Below are 22437 nucleotides of genomic sequence, written 5' to 3'. Positions count from 1 at the left end.
CGCTGTGGGCTAGAGGAGCCATACAAATGATTATCAGAAATGATTCTGTCTCCATGTTTATTGGGAACCTCAAAGAAAATGAACAGAGATTGACTGCCCCACCAAAACAAGTGCTGATGCAGAATCACGACATGCTTGGGAATTCTGGGTGGTGAATGGGTAGGCTGCAAGGCTCAGCAACTTAGGCCATAGTCAAAGGCATCGGGGTTGTTCTGAAAATAGAGATTCAAGAAGCCGAGGAAGATGTTCTTATCTATGAGCAGAGCACATACTGTGGGGTCCTGCTTCATGGCTGCGATCCAGAGCCGGAGTGCGGGGGTGTGGTTCACACAGCTGCAGAACAGGAGAGAATCGTTAGCACAGCTAAAGGGCAAAGGGGACACGGATCACTTTTTAGACTTACAAGCTACAAGAAATGGATTTACTGGGGCAATAAAGGTATCTCAGTTCCCTTACTATCAACTGAGCACAATCACTTACTGAAGGAAAATCTAAGTCTTGGAATGGCTGTGTGTGCTTTAGAATTGCAAAAGTTGTTGCTTTTAACCCTGCAGTTAAAATGCTTGTGGACTGAGTGCTCTGGGGAAATAAGGTATCTGTGCTTCACTGTTTGCCAACAAAAAGACAACCTCCTGAAAGACACATCCTTCTGTCGTTCTCAGATTTTACTTTAGGAGGTTGGAAAAAAATAAAGACAAGTAGTTTCCAAAAACACTTTTTTTGGAAAGCAATGAGTAAAACAATCATTAAACCTTGAAATAATGGAGCTGACTGGGTCCTTTCAAAGACCGATCGGGATGTTTAGGTCTAGGATCTGTAAAGTGACTTGCCCAGGCAATAAACTTGTTAGTGTAAAATCCAGGAGAAGACGTGAGGGTTCCTAATCTGTGGTTCAACACTCTGTTCCCAGAAGAGACAGGTTTTTGTAAAGTTTATGGTGTGACATGGTTTAAAATATCCAAGTTTGTTATATCTTAACTTCCCTAAGTGGGACGCACAGGAGATGCCTCCTGGGTAGACTCAAGTGTGTTCATTATGAAGGAGACGCAGTTCTACCTCGGCAGGACTGGATTCCCAAACACCAGAGTGGCCGGCACCCACCGTGCAACCGGCTGGCATGAGAGCAGAGCCAGCACAAGTTCAACCTCTCCTGTGAGCATCGTGGGAACAAAGCACATGTTCTGCCCAGGGCTCCTATGCAGCCTCCCTGAGTCTACCAGGCAATTTCTTCTACTCTAAACATCCCTACACTCCCATGGCGTATGGCTGGCCATTTTGTTTGTTTGTATAACATCAAGCATATATTACTTTAAAAATCATTTATTTTCTGAAGGGTATGCCTATCTGGGGAAAGGTTCCTTGGGGAACTAAGGTGTGAGTAAGGTGTGTGGGGTCCGCTGGGTGATGCAGCAGGACCAGGTGGAGGGCCACCGAGGGAGCTGCAGACAAGGCGCCAAAACCCTGTGACTGAGACCCTTCCCCTGCTTCTGCGTTCACCACCGGCCTGTGCTGGGTGGGTGTTGAGGACAGCAGGCTCTGTAGCATGGCAGGAGGCTTTCAGACACAGTCTTACCAGCAGAAATATGGGTAAAGTTTGGGTCCACAGTTAGTGGCATAAGAGCACAGATGCATTTTGAACAAGGAAACACATAGTTTAAAACCTGACTGTGTTTCACATTCACATGTGTCACATGTCCAAAGAAGGACAAATGGCACACAGACCATTTCAAGCACTAGGGTGACCCTAGGAATCCACAACCACACAGTTAAATGTCTTACTCAGCTATTCCATATACATCCAGCCGCTCAAACCAGGGCCAAAAGAGGTAATCAATCATGGATATACAGTCTCCACCGAAGAAGATGGTGTTCTGATAGCCAAGAATCTGAAAGTTTAAACAGAGCAAAAGCAAGTTAATTTACCTATATGCTAACGTATTTATAGACACTAAGTACAAATATCAAATTAATTCCCAAAGAAGGAGAACCAAGACTTTGATTCTCCTTCCATTTTGTTAGGTGAATGCGTCTTCCCTTTTCCTGAGGTTTCTTCCACCTCCTTTAGGGTCGGACTCCTGGCCATGCTCAGTCTTGCCCTCCTTTCAACCCTGGGGCATTCGTGCAGCTCATCTGACTGGAGGATTTCGAAGGACAGCCCAGCCCAGCCACTCCTTCTCAGCCTAGAACAGGTTCTTCCCTGTGCTAAGCTTTCCAGGGATGAGCTCAGCCCCTGGAGAGGGGGCCCTGCCCCTGACCATCACTGCCCGTTACTGGGAGGGAGGGGACACATTAGGAACCCCACTTGTTGCAGTTGTGACTCCCATTCTCCAGGGTCCACTTTATCTGTAAAAAAGGGGATACCACAGTCTCCACACATCTTCCTCTTTTGCCTTGTTTCTCAATCAATTCAAAACTAAGGCGGGGAAGAGCAGGGCTATCTAATGGGCTCGCTCAAATCCCAACACTGTCTTTCTATCATATTTTCTTTGCTTATTTGAGCTCTTTGAACTTCACACGTATTGGCCACTCAACACTATCAACTTTTTACATTAAAATAAAATTTCGCATTCCCAAATGGGACAAATCAACTTGGATAGATGAATCATCAAGAAAACAGATAAACTCTTGACAGAGAGATAGCCAAAGACAGTGGCGGGGAAAAGGTACTTGATAATTTAAAAAGCAACAGTGCTTAGCAGAGGTTTTTGCTGGGCCAGTTCTTCCCATAGAGAAAAGTATGACACCAGTTACCTAGTTAAATCAAGCAAAAGGCTCTCTTTGACCCACAAAAAGCATAATGAACTAAATACTTCCCAGTAGGTATAGATCTAGATTCCTGTGTCCTTTATCTAGATTTCAAACTTTCTATCTCTATCTCTCAGGCTTGATTCTTCGTACTCCAGGACAGCTTGTTGCCTCTATGATGTAGTCTAGGGCTGAAGTTAAGAATGAGTTCTGGGGACTTCCCTGGTAGCGCAGTGGTTAAGAATCTGCCTGCTAATGCAGGGGACACGGGTTCAAGCCCTGGTCCAGGAAGATCCCACGTGCCACAGAGCAACTAAGCCCGTGCTCCACAACTACTGAGCCTGCGCTCTAGAGCCCGCGCGCCACAACTATTGAGCCCACATGCCACAACTACTGAAGCCCACGTGCCTAGAGCTGTGCTCCGCAACAAGAGAAGCCAACGCAATGAGAAGCCCGTGCACCACAACGAAGAGTAGCCCCGGCTTGCTGCAACTAGAGAAAGCCCATGCGCAGCAACGAAGACCCAATGCAGCCAAAAATAAATAAATAAATAAATTTACCAAAAAAAAAAAAAAAGAAAGAACGAGCTCTGGTACCAGCAGACCTGGTCCTACCTTGGGCTCTACCTCTCATTCAACATGGAACCCACGGCAACTTACCCACCTCCTCCTCCAAGCCTCATTTTTCTCATCTGTATAATGGTGGTAATGTTAGTGCCCTCCTCAGAGGTTATGGTGAGGAGTGACGGAATCATGCATGAATAAACGTGAGCTCTCGTGATAAGAAAGCACAGAGACCCCCCCCCCCCAAGAGGTTACATCTACAGAAAGCAAATCCTTCTCCAATAGAAAAGATCAATGGGATCCTCCACCTGCCATGCTTCTCAGAGGAGAAAGCAAATCTTGGTGCCCTAAAGTCTATGTTTTCATTACCTCCCAGTATGGCATAGAGGAGACCCCCCTGACTAGTGTCCTGAAAGTCTGAAAAAATGTTAGGTGGCATCGCTTTGTTCGAAGAAACTCACAGGACGGTACTAAAGTGGAAGAATCTGGCCAATGAAAACTCAAAACAGAGGCTATTTTCAGCCATGTGTAAATAAGTCCTGATTTACAGGGGAAAGGAACAAATTGTTCAGTTTTTATGGATTCCAGAAAGCCCCAAACCTTCTTTATGTTCAGGAACAGATAGTAATCACCCACACTTTTATCACTGGCTTAGAAACGTATACCTCCAGCTTCTTATTGGCCTTTCATGGCACAAATGAGAACTGAATCTAAACTGATCGACTCTGGAACTTCTATATAACTCTTCTGCTTTACAGAGCAGAGGTACTCTTGAGAAAGTCCTTGTCAAAACAGACCACATATGGACATTTACTAGAACCCATGATGAGTCCCTTTGGTAAAGTGATGAGATATTTTGAAAATGAATAACTGCTTAGTAATTGATATTTATTTAGTATATATTTTTCAAGCTTTTCATTTACTCAGAGTAGGAGTATGCCTTTGAATATATACGATCTTATAGATACAATCAATTTTTATATAAACACTCATAAAGCAATTTAAGCCTTATCAAGGTGCTTGGTACAATAACAAGTCAAGATAAGTATATGGATGAAATGAATGAGGCATCAATTATCCTCTGCCAGCCTCTCCCTCGCCCCTGAAATACATTTACACATTCCCTCAGACTTTCTTTAATCCAAGTGTGACATCAAAATTCCTTGGAGTTCTTGATACAGCTGTAGATTCTTGAGCCCTGCCTCAAACAGGCATTTCTCCACCAGATTTCATATAGAGCAAGTCTAAAAATCCCAATAGAAAAGCAGTCTTCCTATAAACCAGCACAGAGTGCTGGCTCCCCTACAGACACATTGCAGTGACCCAGGAGCACAACCCGGCCAGGCCTCCCTGCAGGTTTATTACCATCTTTAGGATCTTCAATAGGAGAGCTCCCTCCTCTGCAAACCTGAGACTTTCCGGACATGTGAAATGACTTGTCCCCTTAGAATCACAGAACTTCAGTACTGGAAGGGTTACTGGGATTCATCTAGTGTGACTCCCCTTCCATTTTTCCATTTATTTATACCATGCTCATTACACAAAGGATTAGACCTGCAGTGTACAAAAACGTGTACACTAAAATACTAAATATGAAAACTAATAACTGCTAAGATCAGGGAAAATAAAAGTTAGAACAGAAGGTCAAAATAAGGAAGGAAAATGGTCTCAAGATATCAAGCCAAGGATCCTGCAGAGTTCTTTAATAAATAAACCTTTGGATTTGACTTGAGTTTCCTGGCAGTTCAAGTGGAGAGGAAAACATGCTGGTGAGCTGATTCTTGTCTCCTGCGTGGAAGCACAAGAGACTCTCGCTTACAGAGGAGGAAACTCCATCCCAGGGAAGTAAGAGGGCTCTCTGGTTAGTGCCAGAGCTGGGACAAAAACACCATTCTCCTAAGTCCCAGACTAGTGTCAACCCTGTGTCATTCAACTTCAAATATGTATGTATGATGACTCTAATCACAGAGGCTTCCCCAAGTCTCTTGTGAATTCTTTGCCTGTTCTTAAAATTTAAGTAGCAGCAAAAAGCTTAAAATCAGCAAACTCTGAAAGCCTCTTTTCCTCTACATCCAAGGACTGGCCCAGCTCTGAGCGTCCCTGTGAGAACTTCCCGCTCAATTTTCCTCTTTCTCAGTCTCTCTGTCAGGGGCTCTGCCAGAGCACCTAACTAACCAAGAGGTGTGACACAATCATGGCAAAAGAGCTTTTCAAAATTCTCTCCTTCTTGTTTCATTCCATGGATAAGAAGGTCTTCAGGCAACTTGACTTAAAATAGTTCTTCTGTGTTCTCAGTTTAAACTAAGTCCCTTGCTTACAGCCAATTAGCTGCTCTGACAATTTTTCAGATACTCAGAAGTAAAATAAACCGACAGTCTCAATGTCCAATGTCTTATCGTTCCTAAGTGTTCTGTCATCAGAAACAGAACAGGAAGCTGTGGCTATACCTCGACCCACTTAGCGGTGCTTATGTTAATATCCAATGTCATTTTAGAAAACTCTGTTTTGAGTTATTCCTGTCACCCACCTGCCACATATAATGATATTGGCCATTCTTAATGTTGAATAGCTTTTCTCATGATGGACTCCCTCACTCTCAGAACTATTGTCCTTGGTATCGTCAAGCAAGGCAAGATGGCCTGCTTAGAGAAGACACTTTTCCACCAAGGCCCTAGACATCCCCACAAGGCCATGCATGGCCTGGGGAGGAAACTGAGCCTCTAGCTTCAAGCCCTCAGGTTTCCTTAAAGTGTTAACACATCTTCAATTCAGATTAAGAATTGAGCTATTTTAGGGAAAGCCATTTGATGTTCTGGAATAGTAGAAAACTCTATTTTTAAAACTTTTCTGTTCTCCAGTTCACTGAAAAATGACTACAGATCCTTTTCTTGCTTTTAGATGTGACAAGGGATTAGGAGTGAGCATGCAAATCAAGAGGGAGGGACTGCTTGGTGAGACGTGAGTATCGCTACTTCCACCCCGAACTTGAAAAGCCTGGAAGGGTCACTCATCTACTACGAAGGCCTCTTGGGCTCCCCCATGCGGACGAAAGGAGGTTCGCGCTAGAGCGCACGTAGGAGGAAGAAGAGCGCGGGGCTCTCCCTCGTGGCCATCGTGGTGAGGCTCACTGGCCGGGGCTTCCCCGCCAGGAGGTTCAACAAGGAGGAAAAGGAAATCTGCAAAAATTTTTTAAGGAGCAAGATTGTAAAGAGAAGCGAAGCCCAGACTTCCTCAAACCAGGCATTCTAAAAAGCTTCAGTCTACAATCTTGGACTCTCAAGTGCAGCTTCAATAACTGCACTTTAGACCTTGACTTGGCCACCTGCCCTGCACGTGGTCATTTACACCACAGCCGACAAATCCCGGACCTCTAACCAGGACAGCCTGGTGGCTCTCAGTGGGTGCTGCTGTCCTGGCTGGAGGAGGAAGAAAGAGGTTTTTCTTGATGGAAATAGTTCTTAAGAAGCAGACCTGGGACTTCCCTGGTGGCGCAGTGGTTAAGAATCTGCCTGCCAACGCAGGGGACACAGGTCCGAGCCCTGGTCCGGGAAGATCCCACATGCCGCGGAGCAACTGAGCCCATGAACCATAACTACTGAGCCCGCGTGCCACAACTACTGAAGCCCGCGTGCCTAGAGCCCATGCTCCGCAACAAGAGAAGCCACCGCAGTGAGAAGCCCGCGCAACGCAATGAAGAGTAGCCCCCACTCGCCACAACTAGAGAAAGCCCCCATGCAGCAACGAAGACCCAGTGCAGCCATAAATAAGTAAGTAAATAAATAATAAATTAAAAAAATGAAATAGCAATTTATTTTAAAAAAAAATGAAGCAGACCCCCCTCCCCCAATAAAATACACAAAGCCACCTGCCGGTACATCAGCAATGCAGGCCCTTAACCAGAAGCAGAAGCAAAGTACTCAACTACAGGGCAGAAATCTTTTAAGTTCATATAAGATAAGGGGGAGATTCTCAAGATTTCAAATTTCAGGTCCCGGCTACACTGACATACTATAGCTGAGGCTGAGCTAACGAAGATGAACTGGTTCCCTTTAAAACAAACCAAGGGTATAGAACAAACGTAGACTATAGATAAAACCACTTCTCTAGAAAGAAGCCTGAGAAGTAGGGTCTGTGCAGAACACGCCCCTCCTGCTGATCACCACTTACAACCTGGAGCTCCCTGTGAAGATTCGGAATGCAACCTGTCAACATTTGGGGGGATCAAAGGACCACCCTGAAAATTCTATCCTGGAATCCTTTTCATGGGCTTAATTCTTTTGTCAAAATATATTTGTAAGATAGTAGGGGGGAAAAGCTAGTCGGGTAAGTCTTGACAAGTCAAATATCTTTAAAGTGATGGGTGGTGGATGAAAATATAAATGAATATCAAATCTCTGAAGCAGGAGAGGATTTCCTATGTATAAAAGTATCAGAAGAAATCACAACAGGAAAGACTTATAGAACAATAATGTTATACTTATATATGTACAAAACAAAGACAAAAAGTTAAAACAAAACCAAAAAATGTGCCTTCAAAACAAGCCAATATCCTTTATATATAAGGAACTCTAAAAAAACAAATCAACAAGGAAAATCAGTACGACCTTGACAAACAGATGGGTAGTAGACCATTTTCATAAATAAAACACGAAGAGATGGAATACTTTGGGGGAAAATCTACCACCTCACTAGCAATCAAAGAAATATACATTAAATCAACAATGAGAAACTACTGTTTCTCAAAACAGGCAAATATCTTTTTAAATGAAATCTCCCAATAGTGAAAAGGGGACGATACAAAGGGCATTTTCCATACACTGAGGGTGGGGGGTATACAGCACATGTCTTGGAGGAAGCAATTTAGCAACGTCCAGCTCCAGCCTCTAAAGTGGTCATACCCTTTGATCTGGTAACTCCATTCCTGGAAGTACGGCCTAAGGACATATTTTAAAATAGAGAAAAGGATTTTTATTCAAAGAAGCTGCTGTTCCTGGCAGCATCATTCACAAAGGTAAGCAACTGAAACAAACTAAATAACTCTGAGTGTTGCTGGATAAATAACTATGGCTTATACATATGGCAAATTATGCAGAATGAAAAGTGATATTTTCCATCTTTAATAATTACACATCTAATAGAGAAATACATTCTCATTATTTAAAAAAAATTCAAACACAGAAAGCAGTATAAAAGGTAAAGACTCTCCCTTCCTATCCCTGCTTTTAACCACTTTTCTTTCCCACCCCAGTGCTAATCCCCCTTCCCAGTAGTAGTCACCAGTAGGAATCTGATGTGTGTCTGAAAAATGTCCAGATATTTTTCCAGGCGTTTATTTACATGTATATATATATATATGCGTATATAGTTAAGTTTTGTTTTCTTCTACAAAATTGGATCATATCACTTGTATTACTGTGTAATTCATTTAATATTTCTAGGCAATCTTTTCATCTCAGTACACATGGATCTACCTCATTCTTTTTTTTTTTATAAATTTTTAAAATTCTATTTATTTTATTTTTGGCTGCGTTAGGTCTTTGTTGCTGTGCACGGGCTTTTCTTTAGTTGCAGCGAGCGCAGGCTTCTCATTGCGGTGGCTTCTCTTGTTGCAGAGCACAGGCTCTAGGTGCGCGGGCTTCAGTAGTTGTGGCTCGCGGGCTCTAGAGCGCAGGCTCAGTAGTTGTGGCGCATGGCTTTAGTTGCTCCGTGGCATGTGGGATCTTCTTGGACCAGGGCTCGAACCCGTGGCCCCTGCATTGGCAGGCGGATTCTTAACCACTGTGCCACCAGGGAAGCCTTCATTTAACCATTCCCTATCTAATGTACATTAAGGTTTATAATTTTTCACCATAACAAATAAGGCTGCTCTAATAAACACCCTTATACCCATAAATAAGCATTTATAGAGTTTATTAAAATGTGGGAAAAATCCTTATGTCATAATGGTAACCAAGTTCTATATACAGTACAATTTCAACTACATAATAATATACATAAGAAAAGGAGAGAAAAAAATAATAATAGTGGTTGTTTCTGGGTAGTGGGATTATGAATTTCTTTTCTTAGTTTCTATATTTTTCTGTATTTTCCAAACTTTCTGTAATGAACAAGTATTACTTTATAATCAAAGATGAGTAAAATTAATTTTTAAATAACAAGAAGAACTATTATTCTATTGTTTACATGGTGGGAGAAGGTATAGAGGAAGTTTATTAAAAGAAATACAGCAAATATTAGTTTACCTAGAAAGCAGCTGTCAGAATTGGACAATGAATTAAGTTACCAAACTAGCAGCACTAAAACTGCTCAAGTAGCCACGGTGACTAGAAGATAACCAGTTCCCTAGTGTGGAGGAATGGTGATTACAACCAAAAAATGGCACGTAGGTGGACACGCTAAATTAGCTAACAAATCCAAGAGAACTGACAACATATGTCCGAGCCAAAATCTCATACATGAATGTTCACAGCAACACAATTCGTAAGAGCCAAAAAGTGGAAACAACCCAAGTATCCATCAACTGATGCGTGGATAAACAAGATTGGTGTATCCGTACAATGAAATACGACTAAGCCATAAAAAGGAATAAAGGATGAAACTTGAAAACATTACACTAAGTAAAAGAAGCACATGGAAGGCTAACGTTAAATGATTCCATGTATATGAAATGTCCAAAACAGGTAAATCCATAGAGAAAGAAAGTAAATTAGTAGTTGCCTATAACTGGGAGGGTTGGGAAGAGATGGGGAGTGACTGTAATCTGGCTGAATCCTGTCCTTCACTGCACTTGGACTTGATTGGACTACTTCCATAATGAAAATATTTAGAATGAAGGCACTGCCACCCGAAAAAAGAACAGCTGAAAGGTTCTGCCAACATTCCAATCCACAAAGATAAAAGAAAGGTGGGATCAGGTGCTATTTTGAAATGAAAGTCAGCAATAAAGATTAAAAAACTAAAGCTTAAAAAAGTTATGCTGCTGAGATTAATGATTCAGTAAAGACTAGCAAATTGGTTTGAAGACAGAACGTGTGGTTAGAGAAGGGCAGCTCGGCAGTTTTCAAAACTCAGGAAAATATTCAGAACAGGAAAGCAAGTGGGGAGCCTGCTGGTTAGAAAGAAAAACAGCAGTAATGTATCTCAAAGAATTGTAAAAATAACATAGAAAAATATGGTTATATAACAAGCACAATAAGCCTTTAATTTCGATGAAACTTTTTTTAAAGAAAAATTTAAAAGTCAAACAGGGCATTTATTTCAAAAGAAGAAAATGTCAGAGTGTAAGGCTGCAAAAGTTAAACTGAGCCGTTCGCTTGAGGATAATGTGGCAGAAAATTATACATTGGTCTCGAGTTGTTTATCACTCAGAAAGCCCAAGGATATTTAAGATATTTTCAACTCACAGAAAATCCTGATTGTACAAAACCACGGGAAAAAATTGTACACGTCATCTCTATTAATATAGAGGGACCATCTCTATTAGAGTTATTCTGACAAGTTTCAATTTCACTAGAATCTCCTAGAGTCAATATACTGGTATTGAGAGGAATGAATCAAATAATTCAAGCTCAGTGGGCATGTTTCAGATTCTGATATTGCCTTTGATGTAGTTATAACTCCTGCTAACATGTTAGGGAACAAAAGCTACATTCAAATCTGGTAGAACAATGCTGAATACTGAGTGGTCCTTAAACTAGCCCTGGTTTAGGTAGCTTTCACTGATGCTATTTATTAGATCTGACAGGGTTGTTGGCAAGATTAAATGAGAGGATTATGCAAAGCACCTGTAGCATCATGCCTGGCATAAAAATGCAGGTTCACTTCCCCTGGAAGAACCCAACTAAAGAACTGTGCCTCCGTCGTAATATTATACGCTTCTTTAGCAATCTGTAATTTTCAAAGTTCATCCATCATCCAAACACAGAGTAGGAGGAACACAGTTCAAAACGTGTTTTTAATTATCTCTGAATTTAAAGGGTTTTGTTTCCCAGCTCCTTTCCCTGGCCCAGCAATGAACTGTAAAAAGGTAACCAGACATTATAAAATCAGTTCAGCTAATCTTTGAAATAAAGACCTTAAACATTCTCTATGGGCAAGAGCTTTCAAACTTCTTTTTGAAAGCAGAGGTCCCCCTCCCTCTCCAAATTCGACCTTATTGGATGTCTTGTTAAATTCAGTGATAAGAGCAGGGCTGGTCTGGCTGAAGCAGGATCTGGAACCACCCACCAGACCTCCCCTACTCAGTGGTCCCTCTGTAGAACCCAGTAACTCTCTGTTTTAAAACACTCCCTCATTCTATAAATGTGGAAACCAAGGCACAGAGAGGACCAGAACCTTGCCAAAGGTTCTGTAATCTAGTAAAGCCAAGTCTAGGATCCAAGAGTCTACCTCATCCTAGTTAGTTGCCTCCTTGGAGTCAAGACCACAGTCTGTGTTCTCAGGACCAAAGGCTGACATTTCTTACACGTGACTATTCATCATCCAGAAATACTGCAACTGTATAAATCTAAGATAGGCAGCTGGAATTGTAAATAAATTGAACTGCTTCCACTTAACAAAGGTCAAATGGAAGCATGTTAGTAATCAGCCTTCCCTTAAGGGGATAAAAATAGCATTCTCTGGCTGCCAAAAGAATTACAACCCACTCAGAGGGGGAATTTATCAGTTTCTGGAACAAAGATTAAGGAAGTCAAAGAACCGCCTTCCAGGTTATTCTAGATGTACAGGGTAAGTAGCCCTATTACTGCTGGATTTTTTTTTTTTGGCCTCGCCACAGGGCTGGTGGGATCTTAGTTCCCCAACCAAGGATTGAACCCAGGCCCTCAGCAGTGAGAGTGCAGAGTCCTAACCACTGGACCACCAGAGAATTCCCCATTACTGCCAGATTAATGGAGAATCTGGTAACAGTCATTGCTCCTTGCTTACCCATAGACACTTTCCCCTTCTTTTTTTTTTTTTTTTTTTTAATTAATTAATTAATTTATTTATTTTTGGCTGTGTTGGGTCTTCGTTTCTGTGCGAGGGCTTTCTCTAGTTGTGGCAAGCGGGGGCCACTCTTCATCGCGATGCGCGGGCCTCTCACTATCGTGGCCTCTCTTGTTGCGGAGCACAGGCTCCAGACGCGCAGGCTCAGTAGTTGTGGCTCACGGGCCCAGTTGCTCCGCGGCATGTGGGATCTTCCCAGACCAGGGCGCGAACCCGTGTCCCCTGCATTGGCAGGCAGATTCTCAACCACTGCGCCACCAGGGAAGCCCCTCCCCTTCTTTCTTGATTACAGAACTCTGATTTTATGCAGGGTGTTCCCAGCTAAAAGACTAAATTTCCCAGGCTCCCCTGCAGATACTTATGACTCTACAACTAAGTTCTGGCCAATGAGATTTAAGTAGTCATGGGGTAGGACTTTTAGAAAAGCCTTTAAAGTAGTATGGCCTTTTGCCATTTTTTCCTTTCTGTTGTCCTTTCTGTGACCTGGACTTGGATGTGATGGCTGCAGTTCTAGCAGCTATCTTGTTATTTTGAGGATATAAGCCTTGCACCAAAAATAACAAACAGGAAGAGAGAAAAAGCCTCAGTCGCTGGTAACTTCATGAAGAAGGCATCAAAACAGCCCTGTACTACCTTACCTCTGTGTGTGTGCGTGTGTGTGTATGTGTGTGAAAGAATAAATCCTTATAGGACAAATTTACAGTGGTTAGGTCCCTTTTACTAGCAGCCGAACACAATCTCTAAGCAACATAGACCTTGGTTGGACTCAGTGGCAGAAGCTAGAGGATCCGTGCAGAGATACTTAAGGAATGTGGTGATTCTGGGAAAGGATGAAATTCATCACATGCCCTCCCTCACTCCTTGCCAGATTTCCAAGAAAAGTTCCAGAGCACGTTAGCAGAGGGCAAGTACCCACAAGTTAAAATCAGATGCCTAGTAACTGAACTTATCAAAGTCTGGCAGGAAAAGAATAAGTCTGTGAAAGTGGAGGGTGCCAGGGTGACCAGGCTGGGGACCTGCATCACTTCTTCCACTGCATCTGGCCAGGAGGGGGGCCCGTTTTGTACCTCTTCCAGGTTGCAGAACTCCTGACGCAGGGCTAGCTTCAGATCAGCGCATCCTCTCCCACATCTCAATGTTACCAGACACTCCTTGGTCAAATGTGGGACCTGATCAGAGGACACAGGTTCTTAGTGGAGAAGTCTGAGGGCTCCTGCTCCGCCTAAAAATGCAGCCAGAGCTTTGTCACTCCAGCTGAACAGGCCAACACCCACATCCAGGCTCCCCAGCTCCCTCTGAGGGCCACCTCTGTGGTTTCAGGAATCCACTTGTCACAGCACCCTGGTAAACAAGGTGCTTTAGAGGGGGCTCTCCGGTGCTCCTTACTTGGTCAGCTATTTCCATGCTGTACAATCTTGGGTAGGGCACTTACCCTCTCTAAGCCTCAGTGTTCTCATCTGAGGAATGGAGCAATAATAGTACCCACTTTAAAGGGCAGTGGTGAGGATTAAACGAGTTAACCTTTATAAGGTAGTTAGAACAGTGCTTGGCACGTCACGAGTGCTCGACAGACATCAGCTAGTAATATCATTGAGTTATTTTTGTTTCTTTTCAAAGAGAACTGTCTTAAAATTTCTCCACCATATTCTCTCCCACTATCAACAGTTGCCCCCTTTTCTCTCTTCTACACATTTCCTGGATGCTTGGCACTCTTGTTCCCCATAAAGGACAATCTCCTTCTGTGCATTACCTTTTTCACACCCCTATTTTTTTTTTTTTTAACCTGGGATCTTGGAAATGGTTCCTTTAAAGTATCACCAGTTTTCAATTCTTTCAATATTCCTGTCTCAAGTTACACAGTCATAACTATACCATAACCGTAACTCTTGAGACTGCTAGTTCAAATGGAAAAGTACCTATTGGCTAAGCCTTTAACCTTTAATATCAGAGGTCACAGCTTTACTATAATTCCACACCAGTTATCCTCCTAAGGCACACATATGTATTAAAACATATCGATTTCACCAACGATTTGACTTTTAAAATGGATTGGAGTTTGGGAAAGACATACAAAGTAAAACAGAGTGTAAGTGGCTTTAAACAAAAATTGGATATACCTTATAGAATAGCTCCAATAACATCTTTTGGCGAGCTCGCTCGTAAGAGTCATATGGATACAGCTTCCTTCCAGGATAAGTGTCGTCCAGGTACTCACAAGCAATGACAGATTCATAGATCAGTTGACCTTTGCTGTTCTCCAGGACAGGAATTTGGCCAAAAGGGTGCTTTGTAAAGTACCACTCAGGCTTGTTTCTCAGGTTAATGTTGATAACTTCATGTCTTACAAAGCAAAGGGAAAACAGGACAGAACAAAAATGAAAGGCTTAGGCAGGCAGACACTCATCTTGAAAACAGAAGCAATCAACCTATAAAATTAAAATTTGCAGTAAGTTTTTTTTTTAATTTAGGTTTGTACGAAGAAAAATACATAACAACATCACTGTCTTCATTCCTGCAGTAAGATGTGTTAGATGTTTTCGATGCCTTATCCCATTAGCTCCTCATGATTCCCCAGTGAATCGGGGAATCATGATGAGGAGCAACGGAGGGGAGGCAAAGAAAACACTTAACACAGCCCCTATAAGAAATAAGCCTCCTTGTGGTTCAATCTCCTGCCCAATATCACCCACTAAGAAGTAGCAGAGCCGAGATGGGAGGCCAGGCAGTCTGACTCAGAGCTCACAAGCTTAACTATGGCACCACAGATTTCAGTACATTTTAAAGTTTGAAAGTACAAATCTGATATCTGGAGACATTTTTCGTTTGCCACAACTGGAGGGAGGGGGATTCTACTGCCATCTAACGGGTAGAGGCCAGGGACGCCGTTAGACATCCAGCAGTGCACAGGATAGCTCCTGCCCTCACCAGACGCACAGAACAAAGAACTATCCAGCTCCAAACGTCAACAGTGCCAAGGGTGAGAAACCCTGCCCCAAAGAAGTATTTACATCAGTTCCTAAGCTGCCACTTCATCACCGGGGGTAAAACATCAATTGTTATTTTTCTTAAAAAAAAAAAAAAGTAACCTTAAGGCCAAGTAGAATTGAGCAAGAGGGAAGAACCTGGAAATATAAGCCATAGAAACTCCACAGAGCAGAATTACATAATTTTCTTTAAAACATCTCTGTATTAGTCTCTGCATCTCTTTAACATGAATCCTGAACTCCCGAACTACCGATTCTCCAAGGCCAGAGTCAAGAGGCTGGAGTAATACTTCTCAACACCTTGGCTTTGAGCTGGCTCCATCCAGCCGTCCACATTCCAGCAAAGTTGCTCTGCCTTCCAAATCCAGATGTCCTTTGCAGGAGCTCGTCTTGCAAAATTCCTTCTGGACGGGGGTGTACCTATTTATCAGGTGTGTGGGTACCTTCAGGATACCTCTTTGATAGCAGTTCCTTCTATTTCACTGTTTGGAACTATTTGTTCATTCATTCAAAGAATAGTTTTAAGCACCTACTACGTGCCAGGCTCTCTTCTGGCCCACGAATAAGAGAGACAAGTCCGTACCTTCAAGAACTTACATTTGTGTGTGTGTGAGTGTGTGTTTCTATGTGTGTTGGGGGAGGGGGAGAGGCAGTGGAAGTGGGGCTGGGGGATGTAAAGGAGAGACGGATAAACAAATAAGAAAACATTGCAAGCGCAATGAAGAGAACAGAATTGACCTGAAGATGCCTGGGGTGGGGTTTACACTGGATACAGCAGTCAGGGAAGGCCTCGGTAGCCTCCGTGGTGCCTTTCTTCACAAGCTTTAGGGGAGGAAGCAGCTCACCAGAGCCATCATTCAGTTTACTCTGAGTTGTCCTAAAAGTTTCCTGCACAGGCCTGTCTCTGCATTTCAGGACGGCACTGTCAAGAACCTGTCCTTTGCTAACCGTTTATTGACTTTGCCTCAGAAGAAAGGCACAGAGAGCCTCTGAAATTTGAACAGGGCTCCCCAGATATTAGATGTTCCCACACGCCTATGGGCCCCCCCACCCCGCTTCTCACCTGATGCCTTTGGCCCGGAGGACCAGGCGCGTCCTGTGCGCGTAGGGGCAGAACCTCATGCTGTAGAGGCGGATCAGGCCCTCTGGGACAGGCCCTGGGGGGGCGCTCCCTGCGGGCGGAGGGGGATACAGGGAGGCGGATTAGCCCAGAGGGGAGAGGGGCTCACTCGCCTCCCCAGGACCCCAAGAGGGCCGCAGGCCTCCTGTGTCCCAGAGAAGACACCTTTCTTTTGCACGTGGCTTTTGTGCGGAGGAACCCTGTCCCTCCTCGCCACGCTGGTCTGGAGGCCAAGGCCGGCAGCCACCTCACCAGAGCCAACATCCAGCCACGGGGCGCCCCCAGCCTGCGGACAGCTGTCAAGAGGACTCACCTTTCCCCAAGGTCCTGGTCACATCATCAGTCATGCTCTCCTGGCGTCTGCACAGCGACCAACGCTCACAGTCGCGGCCGTGTGGCTTGCTGCCGCCGCTGCAGACTCCAAGGACAGCGGCGCTCCGGCTCTCCCCTCTTGCCCTAAATTCATCTTTGGAGCAACAGGGCAGTGGTGAGGTAGAGGGGGAGTGATCCAGGACGGCAGCTAGGATAATTCAACCTGCAGAGACATAGCCCCAGATTCAGAAGCCGTAGCAGGAGTCGGGAAAGAACAAAAAGCAAAAAACAAAACAACAAAAAACAAACAAAAAACACCTGAAAAGTACCCCTTGCTTTGAACTCATAACATCCTGTGCAGTCTCTTCTCTGCATCAAGAATCCGTGAAGAATGGGCATTTAAACTCCACTTATTTCAAAGGAGTTTAATAAAAATTGACCAGGGTAACGCTAACGTTTTCTTTCCCATTCTAAACCCTCCCTCTTGCGTACCTAAGACAATTGGCCATACCCTGTGTGTAATGGCCATACCCTGTGTGTAATGAGTACTTTATTTTAAAATAAGGTCAAACTTTTTCATGATCTAGCAGATAAGAAGAAAAACGTATTAGTGTTAAGATCTTGCACGACCCTAAAAGTGTCTCCTTAAATTTTGTGTCCTCATTGCCTCACCCTAGTTCTGGCCATATTTATGAGATTTTACCCAAACTATGAAAAACTGGTGATGAACAGAAACAAGATACCTAGAGGCAAAGACAAATTTGTGAGCTCTTTCCAACTCCCATTATAAATTTCAGAGAAGACCCTTTTTAATTACCAAGGACACATTGCGAACAGCCAGCAAATACAGGGGCCACTTCGATAGCACACCCATCTACATGAGATAAAGGAGGTAGCTAGCTTTTGCTCTGACCTTAAGAAGCTGAGATCCTAAAATTTAGCACGTGGAAAGATAATTCTTTTAATTTTTACAGGATAGAGCTGAAATGGGAATTGCTTGTAAATGCATTTTATGGGGTTGACAGGTAAAGAAGGAAAGAAAAGTATCACGTTTCACTCACAGTGACTAAATGATTTCCATGGGTTACCTTATTTGATTCCCACAACTACTCAGTCAGCTATTATTATTATTCCTATTTTACAAGTTAGAAAATAATCTCAGAAAAATATGAAATGCCCTGGTGGTCCATTGGTTAGGACTCGGTGCTTCCACTGCGAAGGGCCTGGGTTCTAACCCTGGTCAGGGAACTAGGATCCCACAAGCTGCGCAGCGTGGCCAAAAAGAAAATTATTTGCCCAAAGTGACCAGTTAGTAGGGTTGAAGAACTTTAAAAGTCCGAAGTCTGGCTCATTGACTTGGTCTCTAAAGCTGGCAACAGTGTGTAGAGGAAAGGACATCAATCCCAAAAAAGATATAGTGCATCATAGCTGCTCAACAAATGTTAGCTGAATCTAAATATCTTTTACTAAAATAACAGAACCTAATTATGTAGCTTATGAACGGGCACATTTTTGGTCTCTGGAATTCCAACCTATCCAGAAATTTTTGGCTAACAGTGTTTACATTTTTTTCTGCTGAATAAGAATCTTTGAAAATCTTCAGAATAGTCACTCAACTACATCCTTGGTTAAGTTACTCAGAGTGATTTTATGTAAGATATGGTAAGTTGTCGCTTTCTAAGAACTGGGGAATGGCAAAATGTTTGAATCAATGTCCTCTGGAAAGAAAATGCATATATGCCACCAAGAAACCTGGCATTGGAAAAGACAAATTGGTTCTTGACTTGCCATGCTGGCAGTTTTGCATCTGGAAGACAGAGGAAGTAATAAGATAATTACTCTTCTGGAGCTAATTTTGATCAAAAAGTACAAACTGGAGGGTAAAATAGGAAGAATCAACATAACCATGTCATGTGAGAGCTTCTGGTAGACAAGGAGCTGACTCCTGATCAGACAAATATAACACTCACGTAGAGAAAGTATACTTCAAATAGTTGAGAGAAAATATAAACAGATTCTAAAAGGAAAGGCCGTATGAGGAATGTGAAATTCTCAAAAATCAAAATAAATTATACTAACATGGATTTGGTGCTTTACGTGTATTAACTCATTTAATCTTTAAAATAGTCCTATAAGGGTTGTATTCTTGCCTCAGTAAACTGAGGTTAGCAAGGTTAGGTCACTTGTCAAAAGCCTCACATCTAGTAAGAGGTGCAAAGGGTACTATGAAGCCTGGAAGTTTGACTCCAGGGGCATCACTCCAACCAGGATCTTAATCTATACGAGAGATGGGAAAACTTTTTCTGTAAAGGCCAAGACGGTAAATATTTTAGGCTTCTCAAGCCATCTTGTCTCAACTACTCAACTCTATCCTTGTAGGGTGAAAACAGCCGTAGATAAGATATAAATAAATGGGTGTGGCTGTGTTCCAATAAAACATTACTTATGAACGCTGAATTTGAACTTCATATATATTTTAATAGGCTTTGTTTTTTAGAGACGTTTTAGGTTCACAGCAAAATTTAGCCGAATATATAGAGGTTTCCCACTAACCTCCGACCCCCACACGTGCACAGCCTCCCCGACTATAAGCACCCTGCATCAGGGTGGGAGGGGCATTTCTTACCATTGAGGAGTTCCACGTAATTTTCACATGTCACAAATCATAATTCTTCACTTGATGTTTTTTCCAACCATTCCTAGTTCTTGAACTGTGCAAAAATGAGCAGGGGGTGGACTTGGCCCACTGGCTTTAGTTTGCCCATCCCTGGTATACACTGACAATGACTGGATTAGCAATAGCCAAGCTAAGGATTCCATTTGTAAAGTAAAAGGTTCCTGGATCCACCTTTCTACCATGCCAGAGGAGAATGTATTTTCATGTTGTGTCTCCTCATTCCCACCTTTTCAAGAAAAGCAACTCCGAGAGTTGGAAAATATTGTTTATTAAAAGTATGGCTGACCCTTAACAACTAAGGGTTTCAGGGTGCTGGTCCGCCACACAGAAGAAAATCCAAGTATAATCTTACAGTCAGCCCTCTGCGTCCGTGGTTATGTACCTGCAGATTCAACCAACTGCGGATCATATAGTACTGCGGTACATATTTAGTGAAAAAAATTCATGTATAAGTGGACCCTTGCAGTTCAAACCCATGTTCTTCAAGGGTCAACTGTATACCTGTATATGGGAAGTCACATTCCGAGATGCAAGTCTATTTGATGTAGTCAGGGGAGAATGGACAAAGGGATGGAAAGTTCTTCCTCTGAATGGAAGCAATATTATGTCAAAGTTCTCACTGGGCACTATATTCAAACCCTGGTTTTGGCACTTAGGCAAGCTATCTAACCTCTTTGACCTTCAACTTCCTCACCTGTAAAATAAGAACACTAAGTACCTACTTGAAGGGTTTTGATGTAGCGAATGAAATTGTTCAGGTGGCCGTCCTCAGTATAGTAAGAGTTTAGTGTACTTCAAAATTAATGATTAATACAAGTGAATAAGGACACATTTTTAATAGCATAGTGCATTCTGATTTTATATCCAAAAAGATAAAGTGCACTGCAATTCGGCTTTGCCAAGCACATTAGAATTAAAATTCAACTCAGAATGCCTATTTCATCAATTACCAGTTTAATACCAATTGAATGGGTTGAATGCTGCAGGCTACCTTTCAGTAATGTGGTTTTTAATCTTACCACTGAACACTATGGTTTCCCTGGAAAGATTTTAATTATGACCTTTAAGCTTAAGCCTATTTCCTCTTTAAAACTCAGTAAGTACCTCTTTGAAATCCTCTTTGCAAATGTTCCTTGTATGTTATATCATGTTTACACCTCTATTATACTGAGTCACTCAAGCAAGAAATAAATGGTAATAAGGCTATATTAAACCTACTCCAAATTGGTTTCCAGCTACCTGAAATATGATCGCATCTGTTTTGAAAATGGGGAGATCTTCAGTCCTGGGTGATGATGACTTAAGCCTTCTAGGAAAACAGTGCCACCACATTAATAATAATCTCTTCACTCTATTTACATGAGTCTCTGTTTTGAGGAGAGGAAGTGGGGTTTGCATTTTGCAATTAAAAAAAAATTTTTTTTGTCATACCGATCTCTGATAGTGGCAGAACCTGGAGGACATTCCTCTTAATATTTCAGAAGCCTAATTTACATGACAGATTGTGTTACTGGGAGTCCCACTATTATTCAGCAAGTTCAAAGAGTTAGGCAAGTGAGGAAAAAGGCTCTTTTTCAAATGGGCCTAGATTTAGGACTTGTTTCAAAGAAGTTAAGATCAGAGAGACTCCTATGTTCTAATGTCTTTGGGACATTAAATAAGATTACTAAAGTTGTCAGTGGGGGAACTTCATCTTCCCACTGGGGAAAGCAGGGTCAAAGGAGACTTTCTTTTTAAGTACCTGATTCTGCTTTCCTGTCCCTATTTTACAGCTTAAGGGATCAAAGAAAAAAAAATTAACAACTTTACATAATAATGCTTGAATAAGCAAAGGCACATTTTCAAGATCCTAAAATAAGCCAAAATTAAACATTTGTAAAATCAAACAAATTTCGATTTGTTTGGGTTTCAAAAAGGAACATCAACACTTCCTGTCCTATCCCAGGAACAACAGTGGTGTGTCAAAAGGGTGGCTACAGTCCTCTCTCAGCTCAATCTCTAAAACTTAAAAATTGATGAAAAAAGAGTCTGAGGCAGAGGCATATTTACACGCTTATTTTAAGAATGGTCTGAATGACTGTAAGAGTTCAGGCTGGGTTTGAATCACCTCTTCAGCATTTACTGGTCGACCCTGGACAAATCACAGCAAATTTCTATGCCCTGATGTTCTCATCTGTAATTCAGAGCTAATGGTACCAACACATTGTATGGTCTGGGTTGAAGTAATTCAGACTATGGATGAGAAGCATTTAATACGTAGCAACCGTTAGCTATTATTTTTATTATTTGAATGTTGCAGGGAAGACCCATAGTTCTGACACGACAGAACATTCCTGGGGACCAAATGCCCGTCTGCCAGTGCCCTATAATGTAGCTAAATTAGTGGTGCCCAATGCAGGGCTGACAATTAGTGATATGGGGTCGTCTTTACTTGTCTCCAGTCAAATCAGAAAACGAGAACAATTTAATGACTTTTTTCCCCCCCTTTAAGTTAAAGGTATTCGCTTTAAAGACCTGTTCCTTACTCTCAGATTATAGCCCTTGCGCTTTTTTTTTCTTTCTTTTGTTTTTTGATGGTAAAATCTCTGATGAAGCTTTGGTGAAGGTAAGTAGTTGAGCTTTCTTTTAAAACGGTTACGCAAAATTAAAAGTTGGCAATCCTATTCTGGGTCCCCAAATTCGTGAAAAATCTCAAAATTCAAAATTGACCTCTAACCCCTCGCCCCTTCAAATGCTACGCAGGCAGTATCAACCCACCCGGCGCAGCAGAAATGAAAGAGTCCGAGGCAGCTCCAGGCGCACGGCGGACGAAACCGGATGTGGAGCGAAGAGGGCCGCAGAAAGAGGCGGGGCCCAGGCGGAACCCGCCCCCTAGAACGCGATCCTATCCGCCAATTGGCCGCGGCGCCCGGAGCTTCAGCCAATCTTCCAAGCCTTTGGAAGTGCCCCGGACTAGCAGTGCCAAGCTGAGCCAATGGGCGGCCGCGTTACAGGCTCCTGGGTCCCGGAGTCTTGGGTCCCCGCGGGTGTCTGTGGCTGGCCAAAGTGGAA

At 42.7% G+C, this 22437-nt stretch overlaps 2 protein-coding genes across 6 annotated transcripts in view; one reads left to right on the top strand and one right to left on the bottom strand.

Annotated features, from left to right (window-relative positions):
- Positions 1–22153, top strand: part of ITPRIP (inositol 1,4,5-trisphosphate receptor interacting protein) — a 60755-nt gene extending 38602 nt beyond the window's left edge. For 2 of the 3 annotated variants that reach the window (XR_014249255.1, XR_014249256.1), the window contains one exon: positions 6207–9517. The gene's annotated coding sequence lies outside the window, so the exon portion shown is untranslated. Of the gene's footprint in view, positions 1–6206; positions 9518–22128 lie in introns of those variants that run through there. The other variant, XR_014249254.1, reaches the window with a different exon arrangement.
- Positions 31–22436, bottom strand: LOC309636170 (glutathione S-transferase omega-2-like). 3 transcript variants are annotated; one of them, XM_082408472.1, is made up of 9 exons: positions 22144–22436; positions 19336–19420; positions 16711–16932; positions 16341–16449; positions 15578–15697; positions 14411–14633; positions 13361–13462; positions 1780–1886; positions 31–333 (listed from the first exon to the last, which is right to left on the bottom strand). In XM_082408472.1, the coding sequence occupies exons 3-9, from the start codon at positions 16742–16744 to the stop codon at positions 174–176; spliced, it is 855 nt and encodes a 284-aa protein (XP_082264598.1). In that variant the 5' UTR covers positions 16745–16932; positions 19336–19420; positions 22144–22436; the 3' UTR covers positions 31–173. The 3 variants fall into 3 exon arrangements, with proteins under 3 accessions (XP_082264598.1, XP_082264599.1, XP_082264600.1); XM_082408473.1 differs by lacking the exons at positions 15578–15697; positions 19336–19420 and having other exon boundaries at positions 22144–22431; XM_082408474.1 differs by lacking the exons at positions 13361–13462; positions 15578–15697; positions 19336–19420 and having other exon boundaries at positions 22144–22434.
- Position 22437: the final 1 nt, after the last annotated feature.

Source organism: Balaenoptera borealis (assembly GCF_965194805.1).
Source record: "Balaenoptera borealis genome assembly, chromosome: 10".
In the NCBI taxonomy this organism is placed as follows: domain Eukaryota; kingdom Metazoa; phylum Chordata; class Mammalia; order Artiodactyla; family Balaenopteridae; genus Balaenoptera; species Balaenoptera borealis.
The sequence above is the reverse complement of the archived record's forward strand: the minus strand, read 5'-3'. Positions and strand labels throughout refer to the sequence as shown.